The sequence below is a fragment of the Theropithecus gelada genome, chromosome 9 (assembly GCF_003255815.1).
Source record: "Theropithecus gelada isolate Dixy chromosome 9, Tgel_1.0, whole genome shotgun sequence".
Taxonomy (NCBI): domain Eukaryota; kingdom Metazoa; phylum Chordata; class Mammalia; order Primates; family Cercopithecidae; genus Theropithecus; species Theropithecus gelada.
This window is the reverse complement of record NC_037677.1, coordinates 90,404,973-90,429,453: the sequence shown is the minus strand read 5'-3', so window position 1 is coordinate 90,429,453 and position 24,481 is coordinate 90,404,973. Positions and strand designations below refer to the sequence as shown.

The following is a 24,481-nucleotide window of genomic DNA, read 5'->3' as shown; positions in this document are numbered from 1 at the left end:
GAAGACCCATATTTAATATGAGGCTCTGAATGTGTTCAGGCAAGCCACTAGAATAAAGAACCACTGAAAGGGGCACCATTTGGCTGTCATGGTGCCAGAAAATAAGCCCAGCCCTGCTGTCTGAGAACAGCTTTTGAGAGAGGACCCTGTCTGAGCCACCAGTTAGTCTAGTCATGGGGGTCAGTGGGTGCACCTGCCCCCCCACTGATGCTTCAAATCCTTGAATGCTGAATCATTTGGGCAACAGGGTGATAAACCTCCTCTCTAACCCCAGGACTCCATTAAGCTCAGACGGGGCCACTTCTATGACTCATGACTTTTCAGAGGTCATTCAGAGGGCAGCTTGAGTCCCCACTCTGTAAAATACAGGTTGTAGAGCAGATTAGGGTTTCACCAGATGGTTTTATCCTCGCCCATTGGATCTAATTCTTTTCAGGCCACATACTACCATGGCCCAATTTCAGGGACAGGGCCTCTCCAGCTGCCAATTCCCATTGTGTAGGATATCTAGGGAAAAGAAAAATAATAATAATCCTAATGCTGATACTGTCCCAAGACTACTATGAGAATAACAGTGGCCACAGTGCATTTACCTTACACTGGAATCCAGAGTCAAGGTTTTTCACTCCCGCTCTTACCAAATCTTAGCCAAAGGGCTAGTATAACTACAGATATGCAGGGGGACATTTATCCCATAGTGCACCATGCAGCTAATAAGGGAAAGCAGTCCAATCATCACAAAGCTGGACTCTGACAGTCATCATATTTTCCACTGAGGCACTAGATGTGACGAAACTGCACAGGAGCTGAGAGGAAGCTGGATTCCCTTTCACTGTGCTCAACAGGAAGGGACCAGCATCATCCTATACCCATGTCATCAACCCAGCACTACCCTTTGTGATGAAAGAGGCAGCCTGGCAAATCACCAAGCACAGGCTTCCAGCTAAGCCTAAGCACCCCACGAAATTTTAATTATCTCAAGGTCCAAACTGTATCCTAGCTCCAGGGCAACCAAATTTCCAGACCAGAAAACAAGACATGTTGCTATCTCAACAGCAATCCCTGACAACATTGAACAGTGTGGCTTGACGGATATTTTATCATCCATAAAAACTACCACTTAGAAGATGAATTTATTACTGGTTGGCCCCTTTACATGTAACAGACATTGGCTCTCCCCTAAGGTTCAGGTCTCTTCAATTTGAAAGAGACAAAATTTAGAATCAAGGACATGTATACCAACAAAGGTATTTTTGTGAAACACTCAAAAAATAATTGCCTCTTAGGTTTAATTTTCTGTTCTTGAGAGTGAAGTATGAAGAAGAAAGGCACACTTTAAAAGGAAGAAAGTAAAATAAGAAGCAGCAATACAGAAGCTACTTTTGACCTTCCTTTTTAAATTATAGCTTTTCTAGACTGATTTAAAATTTTTTTATTCATTCTTTACTTTTCATTTTTATTCTTTGTTTTTTACTCTTTATTTTATCTAAGTTTTTTTTTTCTATTTTGTCATACATATTCTTGTACAGTAAATCTTCTTGTGGAACAAGGAAGGGAAATAAGTGAAGTGATAATACAGGAGCCAGTGGAATTTCTGCCCTGGCACCTTCACATTCTCTGAGTGCATGTGGAGCTCGGGTTACATGAGCAATTCCAGCAAGGCAGAAGCAGAAACTTCTTGTACTTCACATTCAAGATAACTATATGTATCTAAACTCCTCAAAATTCAGGCAGATTGAGAATTTTTTTTTAAAAGGAAAAACACCCCTAACCAATCTTTAACCTGGGGACTTTAGCCACCCATCAAAATATCCTGTCTTATTTCAGAGCAGGAGAGAGGGAGTATGACTGTAACTGGATAAGGGATAGGGTTTTAATTTCTTATGAGGAGGAGAAGGAGGATACCAGTAGTTAGTATGTCAGCAAGCATTAATCTTCATTAATGTTTTCTATTTGAATCCATTCTTCTCTACACAGCTGTGCAAATATAAATTAAATGGGTCATTCTGACCAAGGCATCCTAGAAAAAAACATGTTTAATGCGAGGGTCAAGGAATTAATTGGACAGATAGCACATTCTTTAAATGTGTGGGAAGGATTGTTCAAACCACCACACTATAGATTGAGAAGCATGAATTCAAATTCATACCACTGTAAACATCCCTGAGTGAGAAGACAAACAGCAGAAGGCAGTGGAAATGTGTTCTCGACAAAGCATATCCACAATGGCCAGAGTGAGCAGAGCAGCACTCACTCCTTGCTAGAACTGTGTGGTGAGTAGCATCTCATTTAAAGCCACAATAACACCATTATTCTCAGTTTTTAAAAAGGGTAATTAGGAACAAAGGTCAAACCGTGTACCAGAATTCACATGGCCAGTCAGTGATGGAGTGAGGGTCACAATTTAAATTCAAGTCAACTGACTCCAGAGACTATTTCTAAACATGATATTGCCTTTATTCTCTATGTACTTGGCATTATGCTTGCAATATGAGTGAAAAAATGCAGAACCTATTTCTTGCCCTTAATCGACTTACAATCTGATTGAGGAACTAGAATGGACACATACGAAATAATGAAAACATAGGAAAAGGAGCATATCATCAAGATCTGCATCTTTGAAGAAAGTAATTCATAGGAGCTGGGGGAAACTAGTTATAATCCACCTGTACAACTTTTGAGAATTTCTACCAGATTCTAAACTAAAAAACAAGATATACAGAATACCATACCTTAGAAAATACTGATTCATTCCTGATACGGTGTGGTTTGAATATTCAGAAAGGGCCCCCCTTTAGAAATCCCCCTTAAGAAAGGGCAGGACAACCAGCCTATTCCCCAGCTGCATCTTAATGGTTAATAAAAATGCCAATAACCTCCTCCAAGCCTGCTCAGACCAAGGGAATAAAAGTTCCTGGAGTCTACTCTGACAGAGGTGTGGCAACCTCTCCCAGCCTCCAGAGACTAAGAAGCAGGGAAGAGACAATTTGCATCATCCCTTTGGTCCTTTTTAATTAGAAATTAACCGTCACAGGGCCTTTGATGAACAACGGCAGGTTTGAGCTGAGGATCAGTGAACAAGTTCAGAAGAAATAGCAGCAGGGCTATAGAAAAGGAAAAACTGGAGAAGACTATGGGCATACCAAAAATTGTTCTGAAATTTACACCCGATTCACAACCCTCATAGAGAAACCATGATAAAGGTTCTAAAGCAACCTATTTCCATTCACTTTGCTATATTTAAATTTTGATTGTGCTCTTAATGTTCGAGTGTACATGATTTTTTAAACCACTGCATTTTTAACTAAGATGACATGTTGCTCTCAGCAGCAGTTTCATGGCAGGGAGATGCTGTGCAAGTTATCTAGTGTTGAGCAGGACAGGCATGCTGGTGACAGGCTCCTTGTCTGTGATTCAGGTTTCATGTGGAATCAGGTCAAGAGACACAGAAACACATCCTAGACACTGGACGGGGTGAGTGGTCAACTGTATAGAGAAGAACCTGTGGGCTTTCACTTTTCAGGCAGGTTCCCAGGTCAGCCCAAATGTTCCTAAGAACCCAAGCAATGTCAGGGATTTTAGGGAAGGGCAAATATTCCTGAAATGTCCTGATCAAAAAGCAAAGAACTCTGTTTAAACTCCTAGCCAATGGTTCTCAACTCCATAGAATCTATAGAATCACCAAAGGAACTTTGAAAAAAATACTCACGCTGTGCCCTACCCCGGTGATTCTGATTCAAAGGGCCTGGGGAGGGGTCTGGACAGTGACTGTGATGTGTAAGCAGGGTTACAATCACCATATCTAACATGGCCAAGTCTGAGATGCTATGAGCATCAGTGAATGGGATCACTCAATCAACAGATGCTGAAATGAACAGAATTCTCCCATTCTTTTAAAAGCTTCCTCTGAATTTTATTTCTGTCTGGATCTTAAGAAACTACTTAAGAGTGTCAGCTGCCTGGATTAAATCTTAGTTATTTCACTTACTAGCTAAGTGACCTTGGATGAGGTACATAATTTCCCAGGAAATCAGTTTGGTTAGCAATACAATAGGGTTAATTATCATACCAAAATCATAAGGTAGTTAAGATGACTGTACAACGTGGAATATGTAAATTATTTAGCTCAATATCTGGCATTTGTTGAATGCTCAATAAATGTTAGCTACCCTGACTGATGATTCATATGGTTGGGCTGTGTCCCCACCCAAATCTCACCTTGAATTGTAATAATCCCCATGTGTCAAGGGCAGGGTCAGGTGGAGATAATTGAATCATGGGGGCAGTTTCCCCCATAGTTTTCTCATGGTAGTGAATAAGTCTCATAAGATATGATGGTTTCATACTTGGGAGTTCCCCTGCACATGATTTCTTGCCTGCCACCATATAAGACATGTCTTTGCTCCTCCTCTGCCTTCCACCATGACTGTTTGGCTTCCCCAACCATGTGGAACTGAGTCTATTGAACCTCTGTTTCTCTGTAAATTACCCAGTCTTGGGTATGTCTTTATTAGCATCATGAGAACAGACTAAATACAATGATGATGATGATGAAAGTAAAAATATAGCACTTATATTTCAATAAAAAGGATGTTTCTCCAGACCAGGTGCTTATTTCTAGGGTCAGGTTTTAAAGGACTTGAGAAGAATTGGAATGTGAGAGTTCTAGAAACAGTTTCATATAGAGAATGACTGAAGGAAGCAAGAGTTTTCAGGATAAAAAAATCCAAGATGGCATATGGCACTGTCCTCAGATGTACAGATAAGGTCTGAGGGCAGGCAGCCTGACCACGTGTATTTCTAGAGCAGGATTCTTACAGAGGGGAGACCATGTACAGAATTCAGAGGACCTGAAAATCTGGTTGAGGAAAAAAAAATGATTCATTATTTTCATTAATCTCAAAGGAAATTTAGCACTTCCTTTAATTCTGAAAATAGGCAACAAACTTCAGTAGCAGTAATAGTAACTGTGATCTTGTTACCAATAGAAGTCACAGATATTTCCATATCCTATTACAGTTGGGACAGATGTCCTAAACTGTTATTGATATTTAGGGTGACCAACTGCCCTGGTTTGGTCTGAATGGTTTTCCAGGACGTGGAATTTACAGTGCTAAAATTGAGAAAATTTCAGGCAATCCATACTATATATACATAAGTATATATACATAATCCAATATACACAAAAGTATACAATCTATACTTATGAATATAAGGACTTATATTCATCACTACAATTATCCCTCAGTATCTGAGAGGAACTGGTTCCAGAACTGCCACCTACCCCCTCGAATACCAAAGTTCAAGGATGCTCAAGTTCCTTATGTAAGATGGCTGAATCCCTGAGTAGACCAATAGCAGGCTCTGAAATTGAGGCCATAATTAATTGTCTACCAACCAAAAAAAGTCCAGGACCAGATGGATTCACAGCTGAATTCCACCAGAGGTACAAGGAGGAGCTGGTACCATTCTGAATATTGATCTGAAATTATTCCAATCAATAGAAAAAGAGGGAATCCTCCCTAACTCATTTTATGGGCCAACATCCTCCTGATACCAAAGCCTGGCAGAGATACAACAAAAAAAGAGAATTTTAGACCAATATCCCTGATGAACATTGATGCAAAAATCCTCAACAAAACACCGGCAAACCGAATCCAGCAGCAGATCAAAAATCTTCTCCACCATGATCCAGTCAGCTTCATCCCTGGGATGCAAGACTGGTTCAACATATGCAAATCAATAAACGTAATCCAGCATATAAACAGAACCAAAGACAAAAACCACACGATTATCTCAATAGATGCAGAAAAGGCCTTTGACAAAATTCAACAGCCCCTCATGCTAAAAACTCTCAATAAATTCGGTATTGATGGAATGCACCTCAAAATAATAAGAGCTATTTATGACAAACCCACAGCCAATATCATACTGAATGGGCAAAAAGTGGAACCATTCCCTTTGAAAACTGGCACAAGACAGGGATGCCCTCTCTCACCACTCCTATTCAACATAGTGTTAGAAGTTCTGGCCAGGGCAATCGGGCAAGAGAAAGAAATAAAGGGTATTCAATTAGGACAAAAGGAAGTCAAATTATCCCTGTTTGCAGATGACAGGATTGTATATTTAGAAAACCCCATCATCTCAGCCCAAAATCTCCTCAAGCTGATAAGCAATTTCAGCAAAGTCTCAGGACACAAAATCAATGTGCAAAAATCACAAGCATTCTTATACACCAATAATAGACAAACAGAGAGCCAAATAACCAATGAACTCCCATTCACAATAGCTTCAAAGAGAATAAAATACCTAGGAATCCAACGTACAAGGGATGTGAAGGACCTCTTCAAGGAGAACTACAAAACACTGCTCAGTGAAATAAAAGAGGACAAACAAATGGAAGAACATTCCATGCTCATGGATAGGAAGAATGAATATCGTGAAAATGGCCATACTGCCCAAGGTAATTTATAGATTCAATGCCATCCCCATTAAGCTACCAATGACTTTCTTCACAGAATTGGAAGAAACTACTTTAAAGTTCATATGGAACCGAAAAAGAGCCCACATTGCCAAGACAATCCTAAGTCAAAAGAACAAAGCTGGAGGCATCATGCAACCTGATTTCAAACTATACTACAAGGGTACAGTAACCAAAACAGCATGGTACTGGTACCACAACAGAGATATAGACCAACGGAACAGAATAGAGCCCTCAGAAATAATACCACACATCTACTACCATCTGATCTTTGACAAACCTGACAAAAACAAGAAATGGGGAAAGGATTCCCTATTTAATTAATGGTGCTGGGAAAACTGGGTAGCCATAAGTAGAAAGCTGAAACTGGATCCCTTCCTCACTCCTTATACAAATATTAATTCAAGATGGATTAGATACTTAAATGTTAGACCTAAAACCATAAAAACTCTAGAAGAAAACCTAGGCAATACCATTCAGGACATAGGCATGGGCAAGAACTTCATATCTAAAACACCAAAAGCAATGGCAACAAAAGCCAAAATTGACAAATGGGATCTAATTAAACTAAAGAGCTTCTGCACAGCAAAAGAAACTACCATCAGAGTGAACAGGCAACCTACAGAATGGGAGAAAATTTTTGCAATCTACTCATCTGCAAAGGGCTAATATCCAGAACCTACAAAGAACTCAAACAAATTTACAAGAAAAAATCAAACAACCCCATCAAAAAGTGGGCAAAGGAAATGAACAGACACTTCTCAAAAGAAGACATTTATACAGCCAACAGACACATGAAAAAATGCTCATCATCACTAGCCATCAAAGAAATGCAAATCAAAACCACAATGAGATACTTTCTCACATCAGTTAGAATGGCTATCATTAAAAAATCAGGAAACAATAGGTCCTGGAGAGGATGTGGAGAAATAGGAACACTTTTACACTGTTGGTGGGACTGTAAACTAGTTCAACCAATGTGGAAGACAGTGTGGCGATTCCTCAAGAATCTAGAACTAGAAATACCATATGACCCAGCCATCCCATTACTGGGGATATACCCAAAGGATTATAAATCATGCTGCTATAAAGACACATGCACACGTATATTTATTGCGGCACTATTCACAATAGCAAAGACTTGGAACCAACCCAAATGGCCATCAATGACAGACTGGATTAAGAAAATGTGGCACATATACATCATGGAATACTAAGCAGCCATAAAAAAGGATGACTTCATGTCCTTTGTAGGGACGTGGATGCAGCTGGAAACCATCATTCTCAGCAAACTATCGCAAGAACAGAAAACCAAACACCGCATGTTCTCACTCATAGGTGGGAACTGAACAATGAGATCACTTGGACACAGGAAGAGGAACATCACACACTGGGACCTGTTGTGGGGTGGGGGGAAGGGGGAGGGATAGCACTAGGAGAAATACCTAATGTAAATGACCAGTTGATGGGTGCAGCAAACAAACATGGCAAATGTGTACATATGTAACAAACCTGTACTTTGTGCACATGTACCCTAGAACATAAACTATAATAAAAAAGAAATAAATAAAAAAAGATGGCCTAGTATTTGCATATAACATACCTGCATCTTCCTGTATACTTTAAATCTTTTCTAGATTACTTAAAATACCTTACACTATGTAAATAGTGTTACAGTGTATTGGTTTTTAAATTTTGTGTTATTTTTTATTGTTATATTATTATTTTTTGTTTCCTACAAAAATATTTTCAATATCCAGTTGGTTGAATCTGTGGATATAGAAACTAAGGATAGAGAGGGCCAATTCTATTTTGAAATTATGACAGTTATCACATAACTAGATATTATTATTTAATGTATTAATAAAGAAGCACCGAAATTGCCATGTTAATTTTTTAAAAATCTTGATATATGTGTATCAACATAACTTGTCCTCTATGATGATTTCTATTTCTATTAAAAACATTATTCTGAATCAGTAGGTTTCATTACTTTCCCAAAGCAATCCATAGCATAAAAAAGTTTAAGAGGGAAGGAAGTGGGGCCATTAGTTGGAAAATGTAAAAAATCAGAATTAAGTTCCATCAGGTCTAGAAACCTAAAAACAATAATGAACTACACCATAGAAGAGGACCCAGGCATTTATCTCAAAAGAACACAAACATATAATCAACAAATTGAGCCATTTTTCCACTACCAGGAAATCTCTCTAATTCCTCCAATATTTTCTGACATACTTTTATGTTGTTGCAGTATCAACTCAATCTTGATAGCTATCAATTGGAGTATATGTTTTTAATAACTACAAATGCTTACCCTAAGAATCATAATTTGACAGATCTTAAAATTTCTCATGAATTAAGACTATTGAAAGTTGGATTTTTTTAAAAAAAGCAAGTTTAAAGAAATGGTAAAAAGAAACTCAAATGCTTACAGGATACCACTGGGCTTCTGACAGACGTCGGCTCCCACCTTGCTTTATCTCCACTGTTGATAGGGGTTCCATTACTCTCCCACAAGGCAGTAAGGGACCATTTCTCTTCTGATCTATGTAACTCCATGCAATCAGCCCAATGTGGCCAGAAGGCAGAGTCCTCACAATTGCTCTTGTTCCGGTATACACAGATTTCTTAACTTCTCTGTCATTTTTACAGAATCTCCTGACTAACAAAGTGGACCGCTCCTTTTTGCTTTTAAAAGCATCTTCTTCTACATCTTCACAATTATCAGGGAAGTCCTCAAAATGGCTCAAAAAGGTCTTGGCAGTTTGACTGTCAGTAAAATCTTCCTTACAAAAGCTATGACTTGAATATACCATGTCCACCTTCTGGCAAGAGCCTTCAAAGCAAAAGTATTTATCATTCAAGGTGTCACAATGATCACACTGCAGCTGTTCATTCTTATTATCACAATTTTTGGCCAATTCCATCAGTTTACAGGTATATGCCACGTAGTTTTCCTTTTGCTTCTCCTCACCCCCAGGTAGTGGTACACAATTTCCACAATCGTCTAAAATTAAGTTTTCTGATAGGGTACAGAAAGTGTCTGACATTCTTCTGTCAACTTCATAATGAAAATGAAATACTGCCGTGCTGCTGTCAGGGTCTGCTCTGCCTGTCTCTATGATTGCTGACTGATTTCCTAAAGGATTAATGCCCATGGAAGGTCTGTCTAGTTCCAGTTGAATTCCAGGGAACACCTTTCTTTCCAGTGGAGACAGAATTCCAGTTTCTAAACACAGGTCTTCCTCAACAACAGAGTTGTACATTTCATAAAACTGTCTTTGAGGAAGGCCATGCTGATGGTTTCTCAATATGTTGTTGCAGTTAATGTTAAGGTTTTTCACAGAATCTGGCATGCTTTTCTCCCAGCATTTTTCATTACTGTTCTCATCACTCACTATTTTCTCCCTTGTTATTGAGAGAAAATTTGGCAAGTTGCTTCCAGCAGGTTCTTCTTTAAGTTTGTTCAGTCGCGAGATGGTATGAGAAGTCTCCCCACTTTGTCTGACAGTACGTGCTTTTGAAATATTGATGTCTGAGACCTTTTCACTACTTTCATCTGCAGCTGACTGGGCAGAAACCACTTTTCTCTGAGTCACAGGTATGAGAACAGAAGCTGTAATTTCTTCAGAAGTCATCTTGGACTAACACACAGGTTTTGACTATTGCTCTATTTCTCCTCCCTGATGATCATGTCAAGGTTTTAATAAAATTATTGATTATTACAACAATCTCAGATACACAAGTCCTCCCAAGGAACAAAGGGATAATTCCTTTCATTCAGGAGCATTGAGAGGCAAATAAATTTTCTCAGTTGTAACTTTCTATCATGAATATATATTTTTTCTAGATCAGGGTTTTAAGGTGGTAGATCAATTTTCCTTCCTCTGTTACCTGAAGCAAAAATTTTTGAAGACTTTTACTTGGGATTGCACTCTGCAACTTCTGATCCATCACTGATTTGCAATGATTTTAAAATTCAGTTTGAATGATTCCTGTTTCCTGTAAGAAAAGAGATAATGTCAAACACTGTGGCACTCAGTGAGTTTTTTAAAACCATGATCTCACAATCCTAAGATACAGACAAAAAAGGTTGTTTTTTTTTTGCAATCAGAAGTTGGTTTTTATGTTTTTGGCATTTATTTTTTGATTTAATATTTCAGAACTTCTGCTTCCAGCCAAAATGGAGTAACAAGGGCAAGATTTATTCATCCACTTTAAATAACTAAAAAGAAAATCAGAAAAAAAAACAATGGTTTTCAGATATTGAACAACAGGTAACACAGACATTGATCTCTGAAAGAAGAAAAAAAATGGGCCAGGCGCAGTGGCTTACACCTGTAATCCCAGCACTTTGGGAGGCCAAGGCAGGCAGATCACGAGGTCAGGAGATCGAGACCATCCTGGCTAACATGGTGAAACCCTGTATCTACTAAAAATACAAAAAATTAGCTGGCATGGTGGCGGGCGCCTGTAGTCCCAGCTACTCAGGAGGCTGAGGCAGGAGAATGTCATGAACCTGGGAGGCGGAGCTTGCAGTGGGCAGAGATCACACCACTGCACTCCAGCCTGAGCAACAGAGCTAGACTCTGTCTCAAAAAAAAAAAGAAAAAGAAAAAGAAAAAGAAAAAACAATGAAGTGAGCCCTATAAATGCCCTAGTTTACTGCTTAGAAAGTTTCCAGGTGACAAGGCAGGGAAAGGAAACTCAGGTAAAATCCAACAATTTACCTGAGTAGAAGAGAAAAAGTTGAGACTTCAGGGAGGCCAAGGAAGCTAGAGAAATAAGGCACATTAAGCGAAGAGGCACAAAAATAAGAATGACAGCAGACTTTTAATCAGAAACAATGCAATCCAGAAGAGAGTGGAGTAAATGCTTAAAGTACTGAAAGAAAAACTACTGTCAACTTCAAATTCTATACCCAGCAAAAATATCTTCTGCAAATGAAAATTAAGTAAAAACTTTTCCAGGCATATAAGGCTGAAATAATTTATCACTAACAAGCCTGCACTGCTTGTAACTCTATTAGTAGAGAGAGGGAATCGAACAAATTTCTATCCAATGTGGAAACACAATTATAAAGGATATACAAGGCACTATGGGACTAGAGGGTACCCATCATGAACATATCATTCCTTTGCAGGTAAAGCAGTTGTTCCCAAGACAACTAATCAGCAGTCACACTGCTGTCAGCACCAGCTTTGCCTTGCCTCTGCTCTTTGACAATAGAAGTCTTTCTTCCCCTTGCTTCTCCCATACCCCCTTGTCCCAAAGAGTCATCAACTATCCCTTACTCCCTTCTATATGTGTTCCCTCAAGCACAAACACAGCCTCTCAGGTGAGAGGCTCCCAGTATATGCATGTCTCTATAACTACACTGAAAAATCACTGGAAACCCTAGAAATCATATTCTTTGTAGGGAATAAACCAGCCCACACAGAGCAGCAGTGTCCTAGCTCAACACCCTAACAAATCCTACCACACAGCAATAACTATTATCAATACTTTAAGAAACCTCCTTCCAGAACACTCCCTATGCATCAACATACATAGAGGTATATGTATATAACTATGCAAATACCAGATAATATTGGTCATTCTGTTCTGTACCTGCTTTTAAAAATTCAAAGCATACTATGAACAACTTTTCAGTCAAGAATTATATAGACAATTTTAATGGCATATGGCATTAACTTGAATTCAAATGTTTGTTCTATTTTTTAAAGAGATTTTTCAGGCCAAAGCCTTCAGATTGACAGCTAATATGTCCTTTCTTACCCATGAGGTAAGTAATTCAAAATAGGAGAAGGGGAAAACATTTTTGGTGATGCTTAGGTCCTGTTCTAAGGACTTTGCAATTATTGTTATTATTATAATTATAATTATCATCATCACCATAATTTTGAGACAGAGTTTTGTTCTGTTACCAGGCTGAAGTGCAGTGGCACAATCACTGCTCACTGCAACCTCTGCCTCCTGGATTCAGCAGTCATATACTGTTCCTTCTATCATATTCTATATGTTAGTGGGAATTACTAAGTATAACCCACATTCAAGGGGAGGGGAATTAGGGTCCACTTTTTGAAGGGAGAAGTATCAAAGAATTTCTGGGCATATTTTAAAACCAGCCTGGGTTCAAGTGGTCCTCTCACCTCAGCCTCCCAAGTAGCTGAGACTATAGCACTGTGCTTGGCTAATTTTTGTATTTTTTGTAAAGACAGGGATTCACTATGTTGCCCAGTCTGGTCTTGAACTTCTGGGCTCAAGCGATCCTCTCACCTTAGTCTCCCAAACTGCTGGAATTACAGGTGTGAGCCACTGTGCCTGGCCACTTTGCAATTATTATCTTGTATACTTCTCACTCAACACTACAAGATAGCATGATGGTTTTACCATATGTCCACAAATTCTTTGACACTCCTCTCTTCACAAGGAGGAGCCTAATTCCCCACTCCTTCAATGTGGGTTATATTTAGTGGCTTCCCTCTAACGTATGGAATATGGTAGAAGGAACAGTACATGACTGCTGAGAATCAGTCATGAAAGTCATTGGAGCTGCCTTCTTGCTACTCCTCTCTTGCATGCTCTGAGGGTAATCTGCTGCCATATTGTAAGGAGAGATCCCCATGGCAAGTATGGAGGACCTTTGACAACACCCATGTGAGTGAACCATCTTGGAAGTGGATCCTCCAGCTGTAGTCAAGACTTCAGATGATTGTACCTGCAACCTATATCTTGACTGCAACCACATGACAGACCCTCAGACAGATAAACCTTGTCCCAAATTCCTGACCACAGAAACTGTGAGATGATAAATGTTTATTGCTTTGACCCACTACGTTTTGGGCTAATATGTTACACAGTGATGGATAACTAATACAACTAATTTCTGCTATCCACATTCGAAAGATTAGAAACCAAAGCACAGAAAAGTTAAGTGAATTGCCAAAGATCCCTCCATTGGAAAATGATTGAGACAGGATTCAAATCCGAGAAGACTGATTACAGAATCTCTTCTCTTAACCATAGATTATGATGCTTTATTTTCCATCTAGTCTGAAGCCCTATGGTTTGGGTTTCTGAAGTCATCCAGCTATGAAGACCCATGGCTGCTGGGAGAACCCTTTTTTTTTTTCTTTTTTTTTGAGACAGAGTCTCGCTCTGTTGCCAGGCTGGAGTGTAGTGGTGTGATCTTGGCTTACTACAACCTCCACTTCATGGGTTCAAGTGATTCTCCTGCCTCAGTCTCCTGAGTAGCTGGGACTACAGGCATGTGCCACCATGCCTGTTTAATTTTTTCTATTTTTAGTAGAGACAGGGTTTCCCCATGTTAGCCAGGCTGGTTTTGATCTCCTGACCTCGTGATCCACCCACATTGGCCTCCCAAAGTGCTGGGATTACAGGCATGAGCCACTGAGCCCAGCCGAGAAGGCTATCTTGTATGTGGCTTTGTCTCTGGAAGGCTGAGGATATACACAGACATCAAAGCAATGGTCTTTGCTTTGCCTCCAGTTTACTCTCATGAATCACGGATGAGCAACATTACAGGGAGCAGACTTTTTAGAGCACTAGACTTGGTTCAATTTCAGACTATTCCTTTATTTAGCAAATATTTGCTGAGTACAAAATTAAATAAGGCAGGGATCTTGTCCTGGATTTCTATACCAGCTGATAAGTCACCAAAGTACAGTGTAAATAGAGCTATAATCTGCATTAACACAGAGGAAGAACATCTAAAGCAGATAGTGCTGATGAGGTGGGAGTGATTTCCAGAGAGGGTTTCCTTCAGAAAAAGACAACTGAGTTGAGTTTCAAAAGATAAGTAGGAAGTAGTTAGATAAAGAGGTGGGGTGGAGTTTTCAGGGAAGAGCAAATGTGGGCAGTCATAAAAAGAAATAGTCAGACATTGGGGTCTGGTATCTCAGGTAAAAATTTTAACCACTTTGGGGTTTGATTTCTTCTCCTGTAAAATAGAAATTAAATCACCTACTCCATCAGGTTGTGAAGGAAATACTTTGAAATCCAAAAATTCAAGGCAAATGTTTATTATTCTATGCCTTGAAATATTTTGGTAAGAAAGAACAACCAAGGTTCAGCAGCTCTGTTGTATCAGTGACATGGCATTGAATTTACTGTACCAGATGCACACACTCCCTTGACTAGGTCCACTCCAATTTTAATTTCAGTTCTATATCTGGGATCACCTCCTTAAATCTAAGCTGCATGATCCTGAGCTGGTTAAATTATCAATTTTAAAATATACTTTCCACATCTATAATATTGAGATGAAATACATATATATTTTTTACATCTATAATATTATATATTAATATCTATATATAGATATATATAATATTATATATTATAGATATTATAGATCTATATTATATATCTATAATATTATATATAATATTATATATCTATATTATCTATAGATATAGATATTATATATATAGATATTATATATAATATTATATATTATAGAACTAAGTCTAGTGCTCTAAAAAGTCTGCTCCCTGTAATGTTGCTCATCCATGATTCATGATAGTAAACTGGAGGCAAAGCAAAGACCATTGCTTTGATGTCTGTGTATATCCTCAGCCTTCCAGAGACATATAATATATAATATTATATATTATAGATAATATTATATATTATAGATTATAGATATATTATATATTATAGATATATATTATATTATATATTATAGATATATTATAATATATAATACACAATATCTATTATATATAATATATAATATCTATTGTATATAATATATAATATTGAGATGAAATACATATATATATATTTTTTTATATGTCAGCAGCAGCCAATCCATCAATAATTGTTAACTTAACTTTCTATTTACTGACTCTTGGTCAGTTCTAGGTTGTTTTTAAGGGAAGCTGGCTGGGTTAGGTTAGGGTTAGAGTTATAGTGGCATTAGACTGTTGGCTAAAGAAAACCTGAAACACTGAATGAAGATCATAGTCTAGTGGGTTTGAAGAAGAAAAAGATGGAAAAAGGGATTCTTCTATTCTTAGTGTGAACAGGTTTGTGGGGGAAATTGGATAAGTGCTGGCCTAGGAGAGGTCAAAGGATGTGTGGGCTAAAAATATGGCAGAACAAGAGGGTACTTGTCAAGATAGTATGTCCAATCTTGAGGTATTTGGGGATAGGCTAAAGACTATGACTAAAGAAATGACTGACCAGGAAGTAGATCTATGGAGATGCAGGAATTGCTGGAAATTCTAGCCAAAGCATTAAGACAAGAAAAAGAAATGAAAGGTATAAGCAGAATCAGGAATGACAGGGTAAGTTTTCAGCTTCAGGAGAGGGGACCATGGGCCAGGAATAATCCTGCTGATGGATATTTTCATGGGCTAAATCAAGGGCTGGAAAACTACATCCTGAGTTCCAAATCTGGTGAGCCATCTGGTTTTGTAAATGAAATTTTATTGGAACACAGCCACATCTATTTATTTATGTCATGTCTGTGGCTGTTTTTGCGTTATAATAGTAGAGCTGAAAAGTGGTGACAAACACCATATGGTCTACAAAGCTGAAAATATTTGCCATCTGGCTCTTTACAGAAAAGTTTGCCAGTCCATGTACTAGATAAATAACGAATTAATGAAATGCATGGTTAGAGCAAGAAAACTATGTGGGAGGCTTGATAGCCATCTTTATTTATTTGAAGAATTGAGATGAGGAAATGGGCTCATCTCATATTGTTTCAAAAGGTAGGAGCAGGGCTAAGACACGAATTATAAGGGAGGTAAGCTTTGGATCAGTCTGATAAAGAATTCCCTAACTTTTAGAGCTTTTCAACAAAGGATGAGCTATCTTGGATGATGGTCTTCTTTCAGTTACTGATAGATTTAAACAAAGGCACATTATTCAGCATCAGGGATGCTCAATATATGCTGAACAAATAAACAGAGAGAATTTAGAATGACAGAGTGAAAATGGATGACTGTCTACCACGGTTAATTATAAAAACAATGACCTAATACTGAGCATGTATTATCTATCACGTATGTTCTAAGCACAGAATATGTATTATCTCATTTAATCTTTACAACAACATTATCAGTAGGCTGGCGGAGACTCCTAATTTCCCTCCAAAATCTGTTCTTATTCCCTCAGTAGTAGAACCTCTGAATTTGACCTAAGCATATGGATATTTCTTTATTAGCTTCCTTTACAGCTAGATGTGGCCATGGGACTAAGTTACAGCTGATGAGATATACGCAAAGTGGTTTGCAATTTCTGGAAAGAATGCTTGAAGGAACAGAGTGTAATCTTTTCCTGCCCCTCTTTCTTCTGCTGCTGGTTGGAAGAAAGGCATGATGGCCAGAGCTGAAGCAGCCATCTTAGGTTGTGAGGTGAACATGAGAATGAATGTCATGCATAGAAAAAAAAACAAGATAGAAACCTGACTGCCTGTTTTCGGGATTTAGAGGAGGGAAAAATAAAATTCTATCTTGTTTAAGCCACCATTGTCTTGGGTTTTCTGTCACTCACATCTAAATATTTTCCTAACTAAAACTAAAAAGGTGGGGATGGTACTATTATCATACCTATTTTATGAATAAGGCTCCGAATGCTTGAATGACTTGTCCAAGGGTACAGAAGAGTGACATAACAAGAAACCTCTATAGAAAATTCCTGCATTGGTGGGAAAATTATATTCACTAATTCCTAGAAAGTTTCCAATTTTATCCTCTTAAGCCAGATGGAATTCTAAAGAATAGTTAAGTTAGAAAAATATAAAATACAAGCATATTATAGATGTTTAAAGGAGGTGTGGCTTAACAATAACAAAAACTAATTTGTCAGTCAACTGTCTATTGGTTAAGCGCCTGTTGAATTCCATACAGTTTAGAAGGTAAGATGGCTATGAACCAAGAGATCAGTAAAGTCTAATGATAGGGTATTTGAGCTGGGACTTTATAGTAAAGTAGTAATTACCTGTATCCATGGAAAGGAAAGGAGACTTTAGATAAAGGGAACGATGTAACAAAAGATAAAGTAGGAAAACACAATGCATAACCATGAATTCATCTGAAGTCCTCAGAAGAATATTTCATCCAATCAAAGACAGTAAAAGTTACTCAGTAATTTCACCATCATGGAAAAGATACACTAAAGTAACTGCCAAAGCTGGTAATAGAATTTAATATCCCTATTTGCTTCTTTAGAGTTTTATAGAGTCCCTTTGAGAATCTGTATGTAACAATCAACCAACCATTGGTCAGTTATTTTCTTATGCATTCTCTTCTCCAAGGCCCACTCAGCAAACAGATTAAAGAAAACATTTTGCCAAGCAATGCTTTCCTCCCTTTTCCCTTATCACGTGCACATGGTGCACATGGATTTAAGTTTGTATACACCCACATGCAAACCCTACATAATATGAGTCAGTCTTCACTTTTTCTTCTCCCGAATATCTGCTGCTCCACTCCCTCCTGACCTCCTTTCTCTGAACTATTATGATGAAAATTCCATAACTCACAAGGAAACAAACCTCTTAAAACATTCCCTAAAGGCACTGGTGTACTCATCTGAGTTCTTTTCCAAGACCACAAAGATTTAACCCTTTGGGCCTTTAACTCCCTTTATTAGAAAAGTTTCTGAATCTGGAATGTGAGGCTTCGGACCCAGAAAACCCAGATACCTTAATCTTTATACTTTGTGTATATTAGATATCAGGAGTTGACTAATAAGTAGATGAGAAGGCTACACAAATATTTTTGAACTAATACATTGACAAGGCTGCCAATACAGTAAAATAGAGGATCACAAAAAAGTTTGTCCATAATAAGTTAATTCCCAATTGCAAAACTCACAAGGAAAGGAAATCTTCCCTGTAAAGACAGTCTCTAATCAGCATGCAAATCATCATATCTCTCCCAGAAATATGGGTCATTGATGTTAGTAGAATGTAACTTTAAGCCAAGAGTGGAAGTGGATAGAATTGTGATGTTGTGATGCTCATAGGACTCCCTCTCCTTCATTGTATAACAATGTCAAGATTCTGGAGTTATGTGTGTGTGCAGGCACGCACAAACACAGAGATGCACATCTTTGATGATATGAAAAGAGAGAAAAGTGGGCAACAGAAGATTTTAGATGGCACTAGACCCACCAAAAGTCAATTCTAGTCTATTTTTTCCAGCTTCATCTCTGGCCAATCCCCAAAGAAGAGTTAAGCAGTCACGTTGGATTTTGTGCAATTTATTGAATCAGCCTAGCACTTAATGCCTCTGTGCATTTCCCTTCCCACTATTTTCTAACTCTGTTGACTCCATCATTCAGCTTAAATGCCATCTTTGTTCTGCAGCCCTCCCTGACACCCACCTGTCCGCATTAATTGCTATCATCTGTTTCCTGTAGCTCTTCCTACCTTCCACTACCACATCACGACATGGCACATTATTTTGTAACTATTGATTATATAGGGCCCCCTTATGGATTGAGAGCCCCTGAAGAACATGCATCTTTAAACTGAAAGAGTTTTATAAATACACTACACTTCACATTTCCATTTCCATTTCCATTTCCAACTATACCAAGACATATAGTTAGTCTCAATAAACATTTGACCCTCTGCTTTCCTTCCATGGCTATACGAGCCCAATCCTTGTCCATTAAGATCTGGATTACTTAAGGCCTTCAAGTCTCTGAAACTAACTTCCTCCTGTTTGAATCCATTCCATATAATTTTCAGAAAAATCTTCTCCAAATACTATTTTCATCACATCACTTTACCTGAGAAAGAACAGAGTTCCATATTATCTAGTGTGATAAATCCAAACCATTTACCTTGATCAGTAAGAAAATCAATTTCTTAAAAAGAAGGGGGACCTATACAGACTCTGATAAGATTGGCTTAAATCAGTATATCAATTTTGGGAAAAATAACATCTTAACTATATTGAGGCTTCTACTCTATAATATAGTTAGCCAGTGCTAGTACACTTTCTGCTATCTTTCTCTCTCTACATAGATTTACATATATATTTTTATATATGCAAAGAAAAATATATATGCATATATACACATAGACATATGAATACACACACATACATATGCATATATGCATATCTTCTTTAATTTACCTAAGCAATGTTTTTTATTTATCTGTATAGAGGTCTACACATCTTTTAAGTTTGTTCCTAAATATTTTATGTTAGTGGTGGTCTTGTAAATAAAATTATCTTAAATGTTATTTTTCAGTTGTTTGTTGCTAATACACAGAAACACAATTGTTGTTTATAGACATCATAAATTGTATCCTTGTTAAATTCAATTATTACTTCTAGCAAATATTTTTTAGGTGACTTAAAATTTTCTACATAGACAATCATCTCATCTTCAAATAAAGTTGTACTTCTTTCTTTCCAAAGGTATATCTTTTATTCCTTTTTCTTGCCTTACTCTAGTAGCTAGAATCTTCAATTATGATGCTAAGTACTAAGAGCATACATCTTTACTTTGTTCTCATTCATATGGGGAAAATATTCAATATATCACTATTTAATATATTAGCTGTAGGTGTCTTAATAAATGCCCTTTACTAAACTGAAGTTGCTGAAAATTTTTATCACAAATGAGGATTTCCCAATATTCTTCTGCATTTAGTGAGATAATATGATTTTTCCTCTTTTAATAGGTTAACATCGTGAACTATATCAACTAATTTTTCAAATTGAAAAATCTTGAAACAATCTAGCAAATTTGTGGAAAACATAAAGGCTTTAGAATAGTCAGAATAATTTTTAGAAGAGAGAAAAATTGGAGAAGTTAACCTACCAGCAGACAAATAAATAACTTGTAGTATATTCATAAAACTAACTTCTACTCAGCAATAAAAGGAATGATTTCCATTATGTAACAAACATGGATGAATCTCAAAAACATCACATTGTATGAAAGAAGCCAGACACTGAATGCATCCATTTATTTGAAGTTTAGACCTGTGCTGTCTAATGCTGTCGGCACTAATTTCAAGATACTACAAAGCTACAATAATCTTGACAATGTGATACTGGCATAAGGATAGAAATTTATATCAACGAAATAGAATATAGTCTAGAAATAGATTTACATATATATGGTCAATTGAGTTGTCAACAAAGGTGCAAATGTAATTCAATGGGGAAAGGGCAGTCACTAAATGGTGCTGGATTCAAATAAAAACAGAAATGAACATCAACCCCCATGTCATACCATGCACAAATATTAATTCATAACAGATATAGGCCAGAATATAAAATATAAAACAACAAAAATTTCTAGAAGGAAACAGAAAAAATATTCAAGACCTTGGGATACAGAAAATTTTCTTAAGACACTAAAAGCACTAACCATTAAAAACACAATAAAATGAACTTAATCAAAATTTAAAACTTCTGGTCTTCAAAAAAAAAAAAAAAAACATTAAGAAGGAAAAAGACACAGACTGGGAGAAAATATTCACAGTACACATACCTAAAAAGGTTCTTGTATTTGTACATATAAGAAACTGTTATTGGCAGGTGCAATGGCTCATAGCCTGTAATCGCATCACTTTGGGAGACTGAGATGAGTGGATCACTTGAGGCCAGGAGTTCAAGACCAGCCTGGCCAACACAGCAAAACCTCATCTCTACTAAAAATACAAAAAATTAGTGGGGTATGGTGGTGCACACCTGTAATCCCAGTTACTCGGGAGGCTGAGGCACAAGAATCACTTGAAGCCAGGAGGTGGAAACTGCAGTGAGCCAAGATTATGCCACTGTACCCCAGTGTGGGTAACAGAGTGAGACTCTGTCTCAAAAACAGAAACAAACAACAATAAAAAAACTATTACTGCTCAATAATAAGCAAACAACCCAAGTTTTTAAGAAATGTGCAGAAGACTTGAACAGACATTTCCCACAAAATAATAAATACAAACAGCTTACAACCATATTGTGATGGATCAAAAAACTTCTGCATGAAAAAAAAAATGAACCTCAACCCCTATCTCACACCACACACAATAATTAACTCAAAATAGATAATAGTCCAACACATAAAAGCTAAAATTAAAAAACTTCTAAAAGAAAACATAAGAGAAAATTTTCACAGTGTTGGAGTAAACAGAAACTTCTTAGGCTGAATACAAATCACAGAAGAAAAAAATGGTAAACTGAATTAATCAAAATTAAAAACATCTCCTCTTCAAAAGGCAAGCCACAGAATGATAAAAAAAAAATTTGTAATACAAACATCTAACAAGGGATTTACATCCAGAATACACAAAGAATCTCTATAAATCATAAGAAGACAAATTACTGTATTTTTTAAAATGGACAAAGGTTTGAATAAGCACTTTATTGAAGAAGAAGTACAAATGGTCTAGAAGTACTCGAAAAGATAATCAATATCACTAGTCATCAGGAAAACAGCAATTAAAATCACAATGAGATAGTACTTCATACCCACTAGACTAGCTAAAATTAAAATGACCAGCCATACCAAAGTTGGTAAAAACAGGGAGCAACTGCAACATTGCTGGTCAGAATATAAAGTGGTACAGCCACTTTGGAAAACACTTTGGCAGTTTCTTATAAAGTAAGCATATACTTAAATACATTTCACAATCCAAAAACTCTACTCTTAAAAGAAAAATAAAAGCATACATCCATAAGCAGACTTGTACAAAAATGTTTATAGCAACTTTATTCACAATAGCCCCAAACTGAAAACAATCCAAAAGTCTACCAGCAGATAAATAAATAACTTGTAGTATATTCATAAAACTAAATTCTACTCAGCAATAAAAGGAATGATTTCCATTATGTAACAAACATGGATGAATCTCAAAAACATCACATTGCATGAAAGAAGCCACACACTGAATGCATCCATTTATTTGAAGTTTAGACCTGTGCTGTCTAATAGCGTAGGCACTAGCCACACACAGTTATCTAAATTTAAATTCAGTAAAATTAAGTAGAATTTTAAAATTCAGTTCTTCCATTGTGCTAGCCACATTTCAAGTGTTCTAGGAGTCACATGTGGCTAGTGGTAAACATAATGGACAGCGTAGATATATAGAACATTTCCATCATCGCATAAAGTTCTATGGGACAGTGCTGCTCTAAAACATGCAAAATCAAGCTATGGAGATACAATTGGATCAGTTATTGCTGGAAGCAGGGTGGGTGATGAGGAGGGTGGACTGGAAAGACTGTAACACATCCCAAAGCCACTTTTTGAGAAATATTGGAAATGTTCTCTCTTGATTGAGGTGGTGGCTATACAGATGTATACTTTACCACCCATATCATATCAACTTTTCAACTGGACCACAGGCTGCATTTCAATCCCACTTGCTCCTTTAGCTGGGCACCTCTGAGCAGCAAACAACCTTCTCAATTGTACAGATCTGATGCTGAAAATCTCAAATGAATACATAGCACCGGAATGGCAGAATCAATCTGTCTGGGTTCATATCCCCCCTTCACCACTTAACAGGTTTATCTTAGACAACTCAACCTTGCTGAGGCTTAGTGTTCATATCTGTAAAATGGGGGAAAATAATAGTTTCTCATGTAATTCTCATAATGATCCTATGAAATAGCAATCTCTCGAAAAGTAGTACCTTTTATTCTTACCATTATAAAAACCTCTCCAGAGTCATCAAATATTATTTCCTGATATAGGACTATGTTCATTTCTTTTAAATCACCCCTTCAGCACTATAATAATAAAGGCTCAAATATCTGTACACTTACTGTTTTGTGTAGGATATTATTGTATGTTATATGTGATCATTTTCCTTATCTCATCCAGTGCAGGCAGCTAAATGATTCTTAAAATTTCTACAAGTTTACTGGGTGCTTAGCACATGAGAAAGGTACCAGATGAGTTCACAAGAAGAGAAAGACAGAATCCCTCCCATAAGGAAATCATTACTTACTACAGAGTCATAAAGAAAAAAATTAGGATATGAACTAATACCACAAAATACTCAATAGTATGGTTCAGGTAGTGAAAAAGTGAGAGAATCATTCAATTGTAAGCATACTAATTGTGCAACAGATCAAAAGTGCAGATAGAGATGGTAGAAATCAGCACGAACTCAAGTCATCAGTGAAGACTTTCCAGAGAATGTCATAGTCTGTAGAAGAGGACCTGCCCTGGGAAGTAAAGTCAGGAGAAAACAGAACAGAGAGGGAATCACAGTCATTTATTGGAGCTGGGATGGAAGGTCGTGGGTTGGCCTTGCCCTCTGTTTAGCAAGGGCAGAGTAGCCTCTATCAGCAAAAGCAGTAGAACTATCCTGGGCAAGCCCAGGAAAGTTCTCATAGCAGGTCAAAGTAGGATAGTACACTTCGGAAGCGTGGCAACGAGGAGGAAAAGAAAAGTGGGAAGGGCCCTGAGGTGCTTCCTTGAACACATTGCATGACACATCCATGCATCAAAACCACAACAAGCTTCCTCAAGCAGCCAGTTGCCTCCAATTAGCTGGGGTAACTCAAGCTCGTATTATAAGCAATTTTAAATTAATTGACAGGCAACATCAACACACCTGTTTGCTAAATGTTTTTTCAAACCAGCACTCTACAAGTCACTCCTTAATTAAGGTAATTGTCTTCAAAAGAATTAAAAACTCATAAGATGAAAACTCACTCTGGACGAGATAAACATAATAGAACCACTCTACCACCCTCACACATTCTTACATTACAGTCTCTCAGTAAAATGATCCCGATTTAATCAAAAGAAGATATGATTCAGCTTCTGCAACTCTTTTCTTCAGGCTGTGCCTCCTGTCTGGATCTCCTGTGTCTGATGATCCCCTCATATCTGGATCCCCTACATCTGATGTCTAGCCTACATTTTATCATTACACCAAGCAAAACATTTTCCAGACTAAATAACTCTCCAGTCTCACAGAGATTCCCCCACAAAGCCGTAGCAGATGGGAAGCATTTTAAATCCATACACTTAATGTATAAG

At 37.4% G+C, this 24,481-nt stretch overlaps 1 protein-coding gene across 2 annotated transcripts in view; it reads right to left on the bottom strand.

Annotated features, from left to right (window-relative positions):
- PLCE1 (phospholipase C epsilon 1) overlaps positions 1–24,481 on the bottom strand; it is a 358,406-nt gene that overhangs the window by 309,922 nt on the left and 24,003 nt on the right. For both annotated transcript variants that reach the window (XM_025396381.1, XM_025396382.1), the window contains exon 2: positions 8,917–10,486. In XM_025396381.1, coding sequence (XP_025252166.1) covers positions 8,917–10,122 — 1,206 coding nt within the window. In that variant the 5' untranslated portion in view covers positions 10,123–10,486. The remainder of the gene's footprint in view (positions 1–8,916; positions 10,487–24,481) is intronic.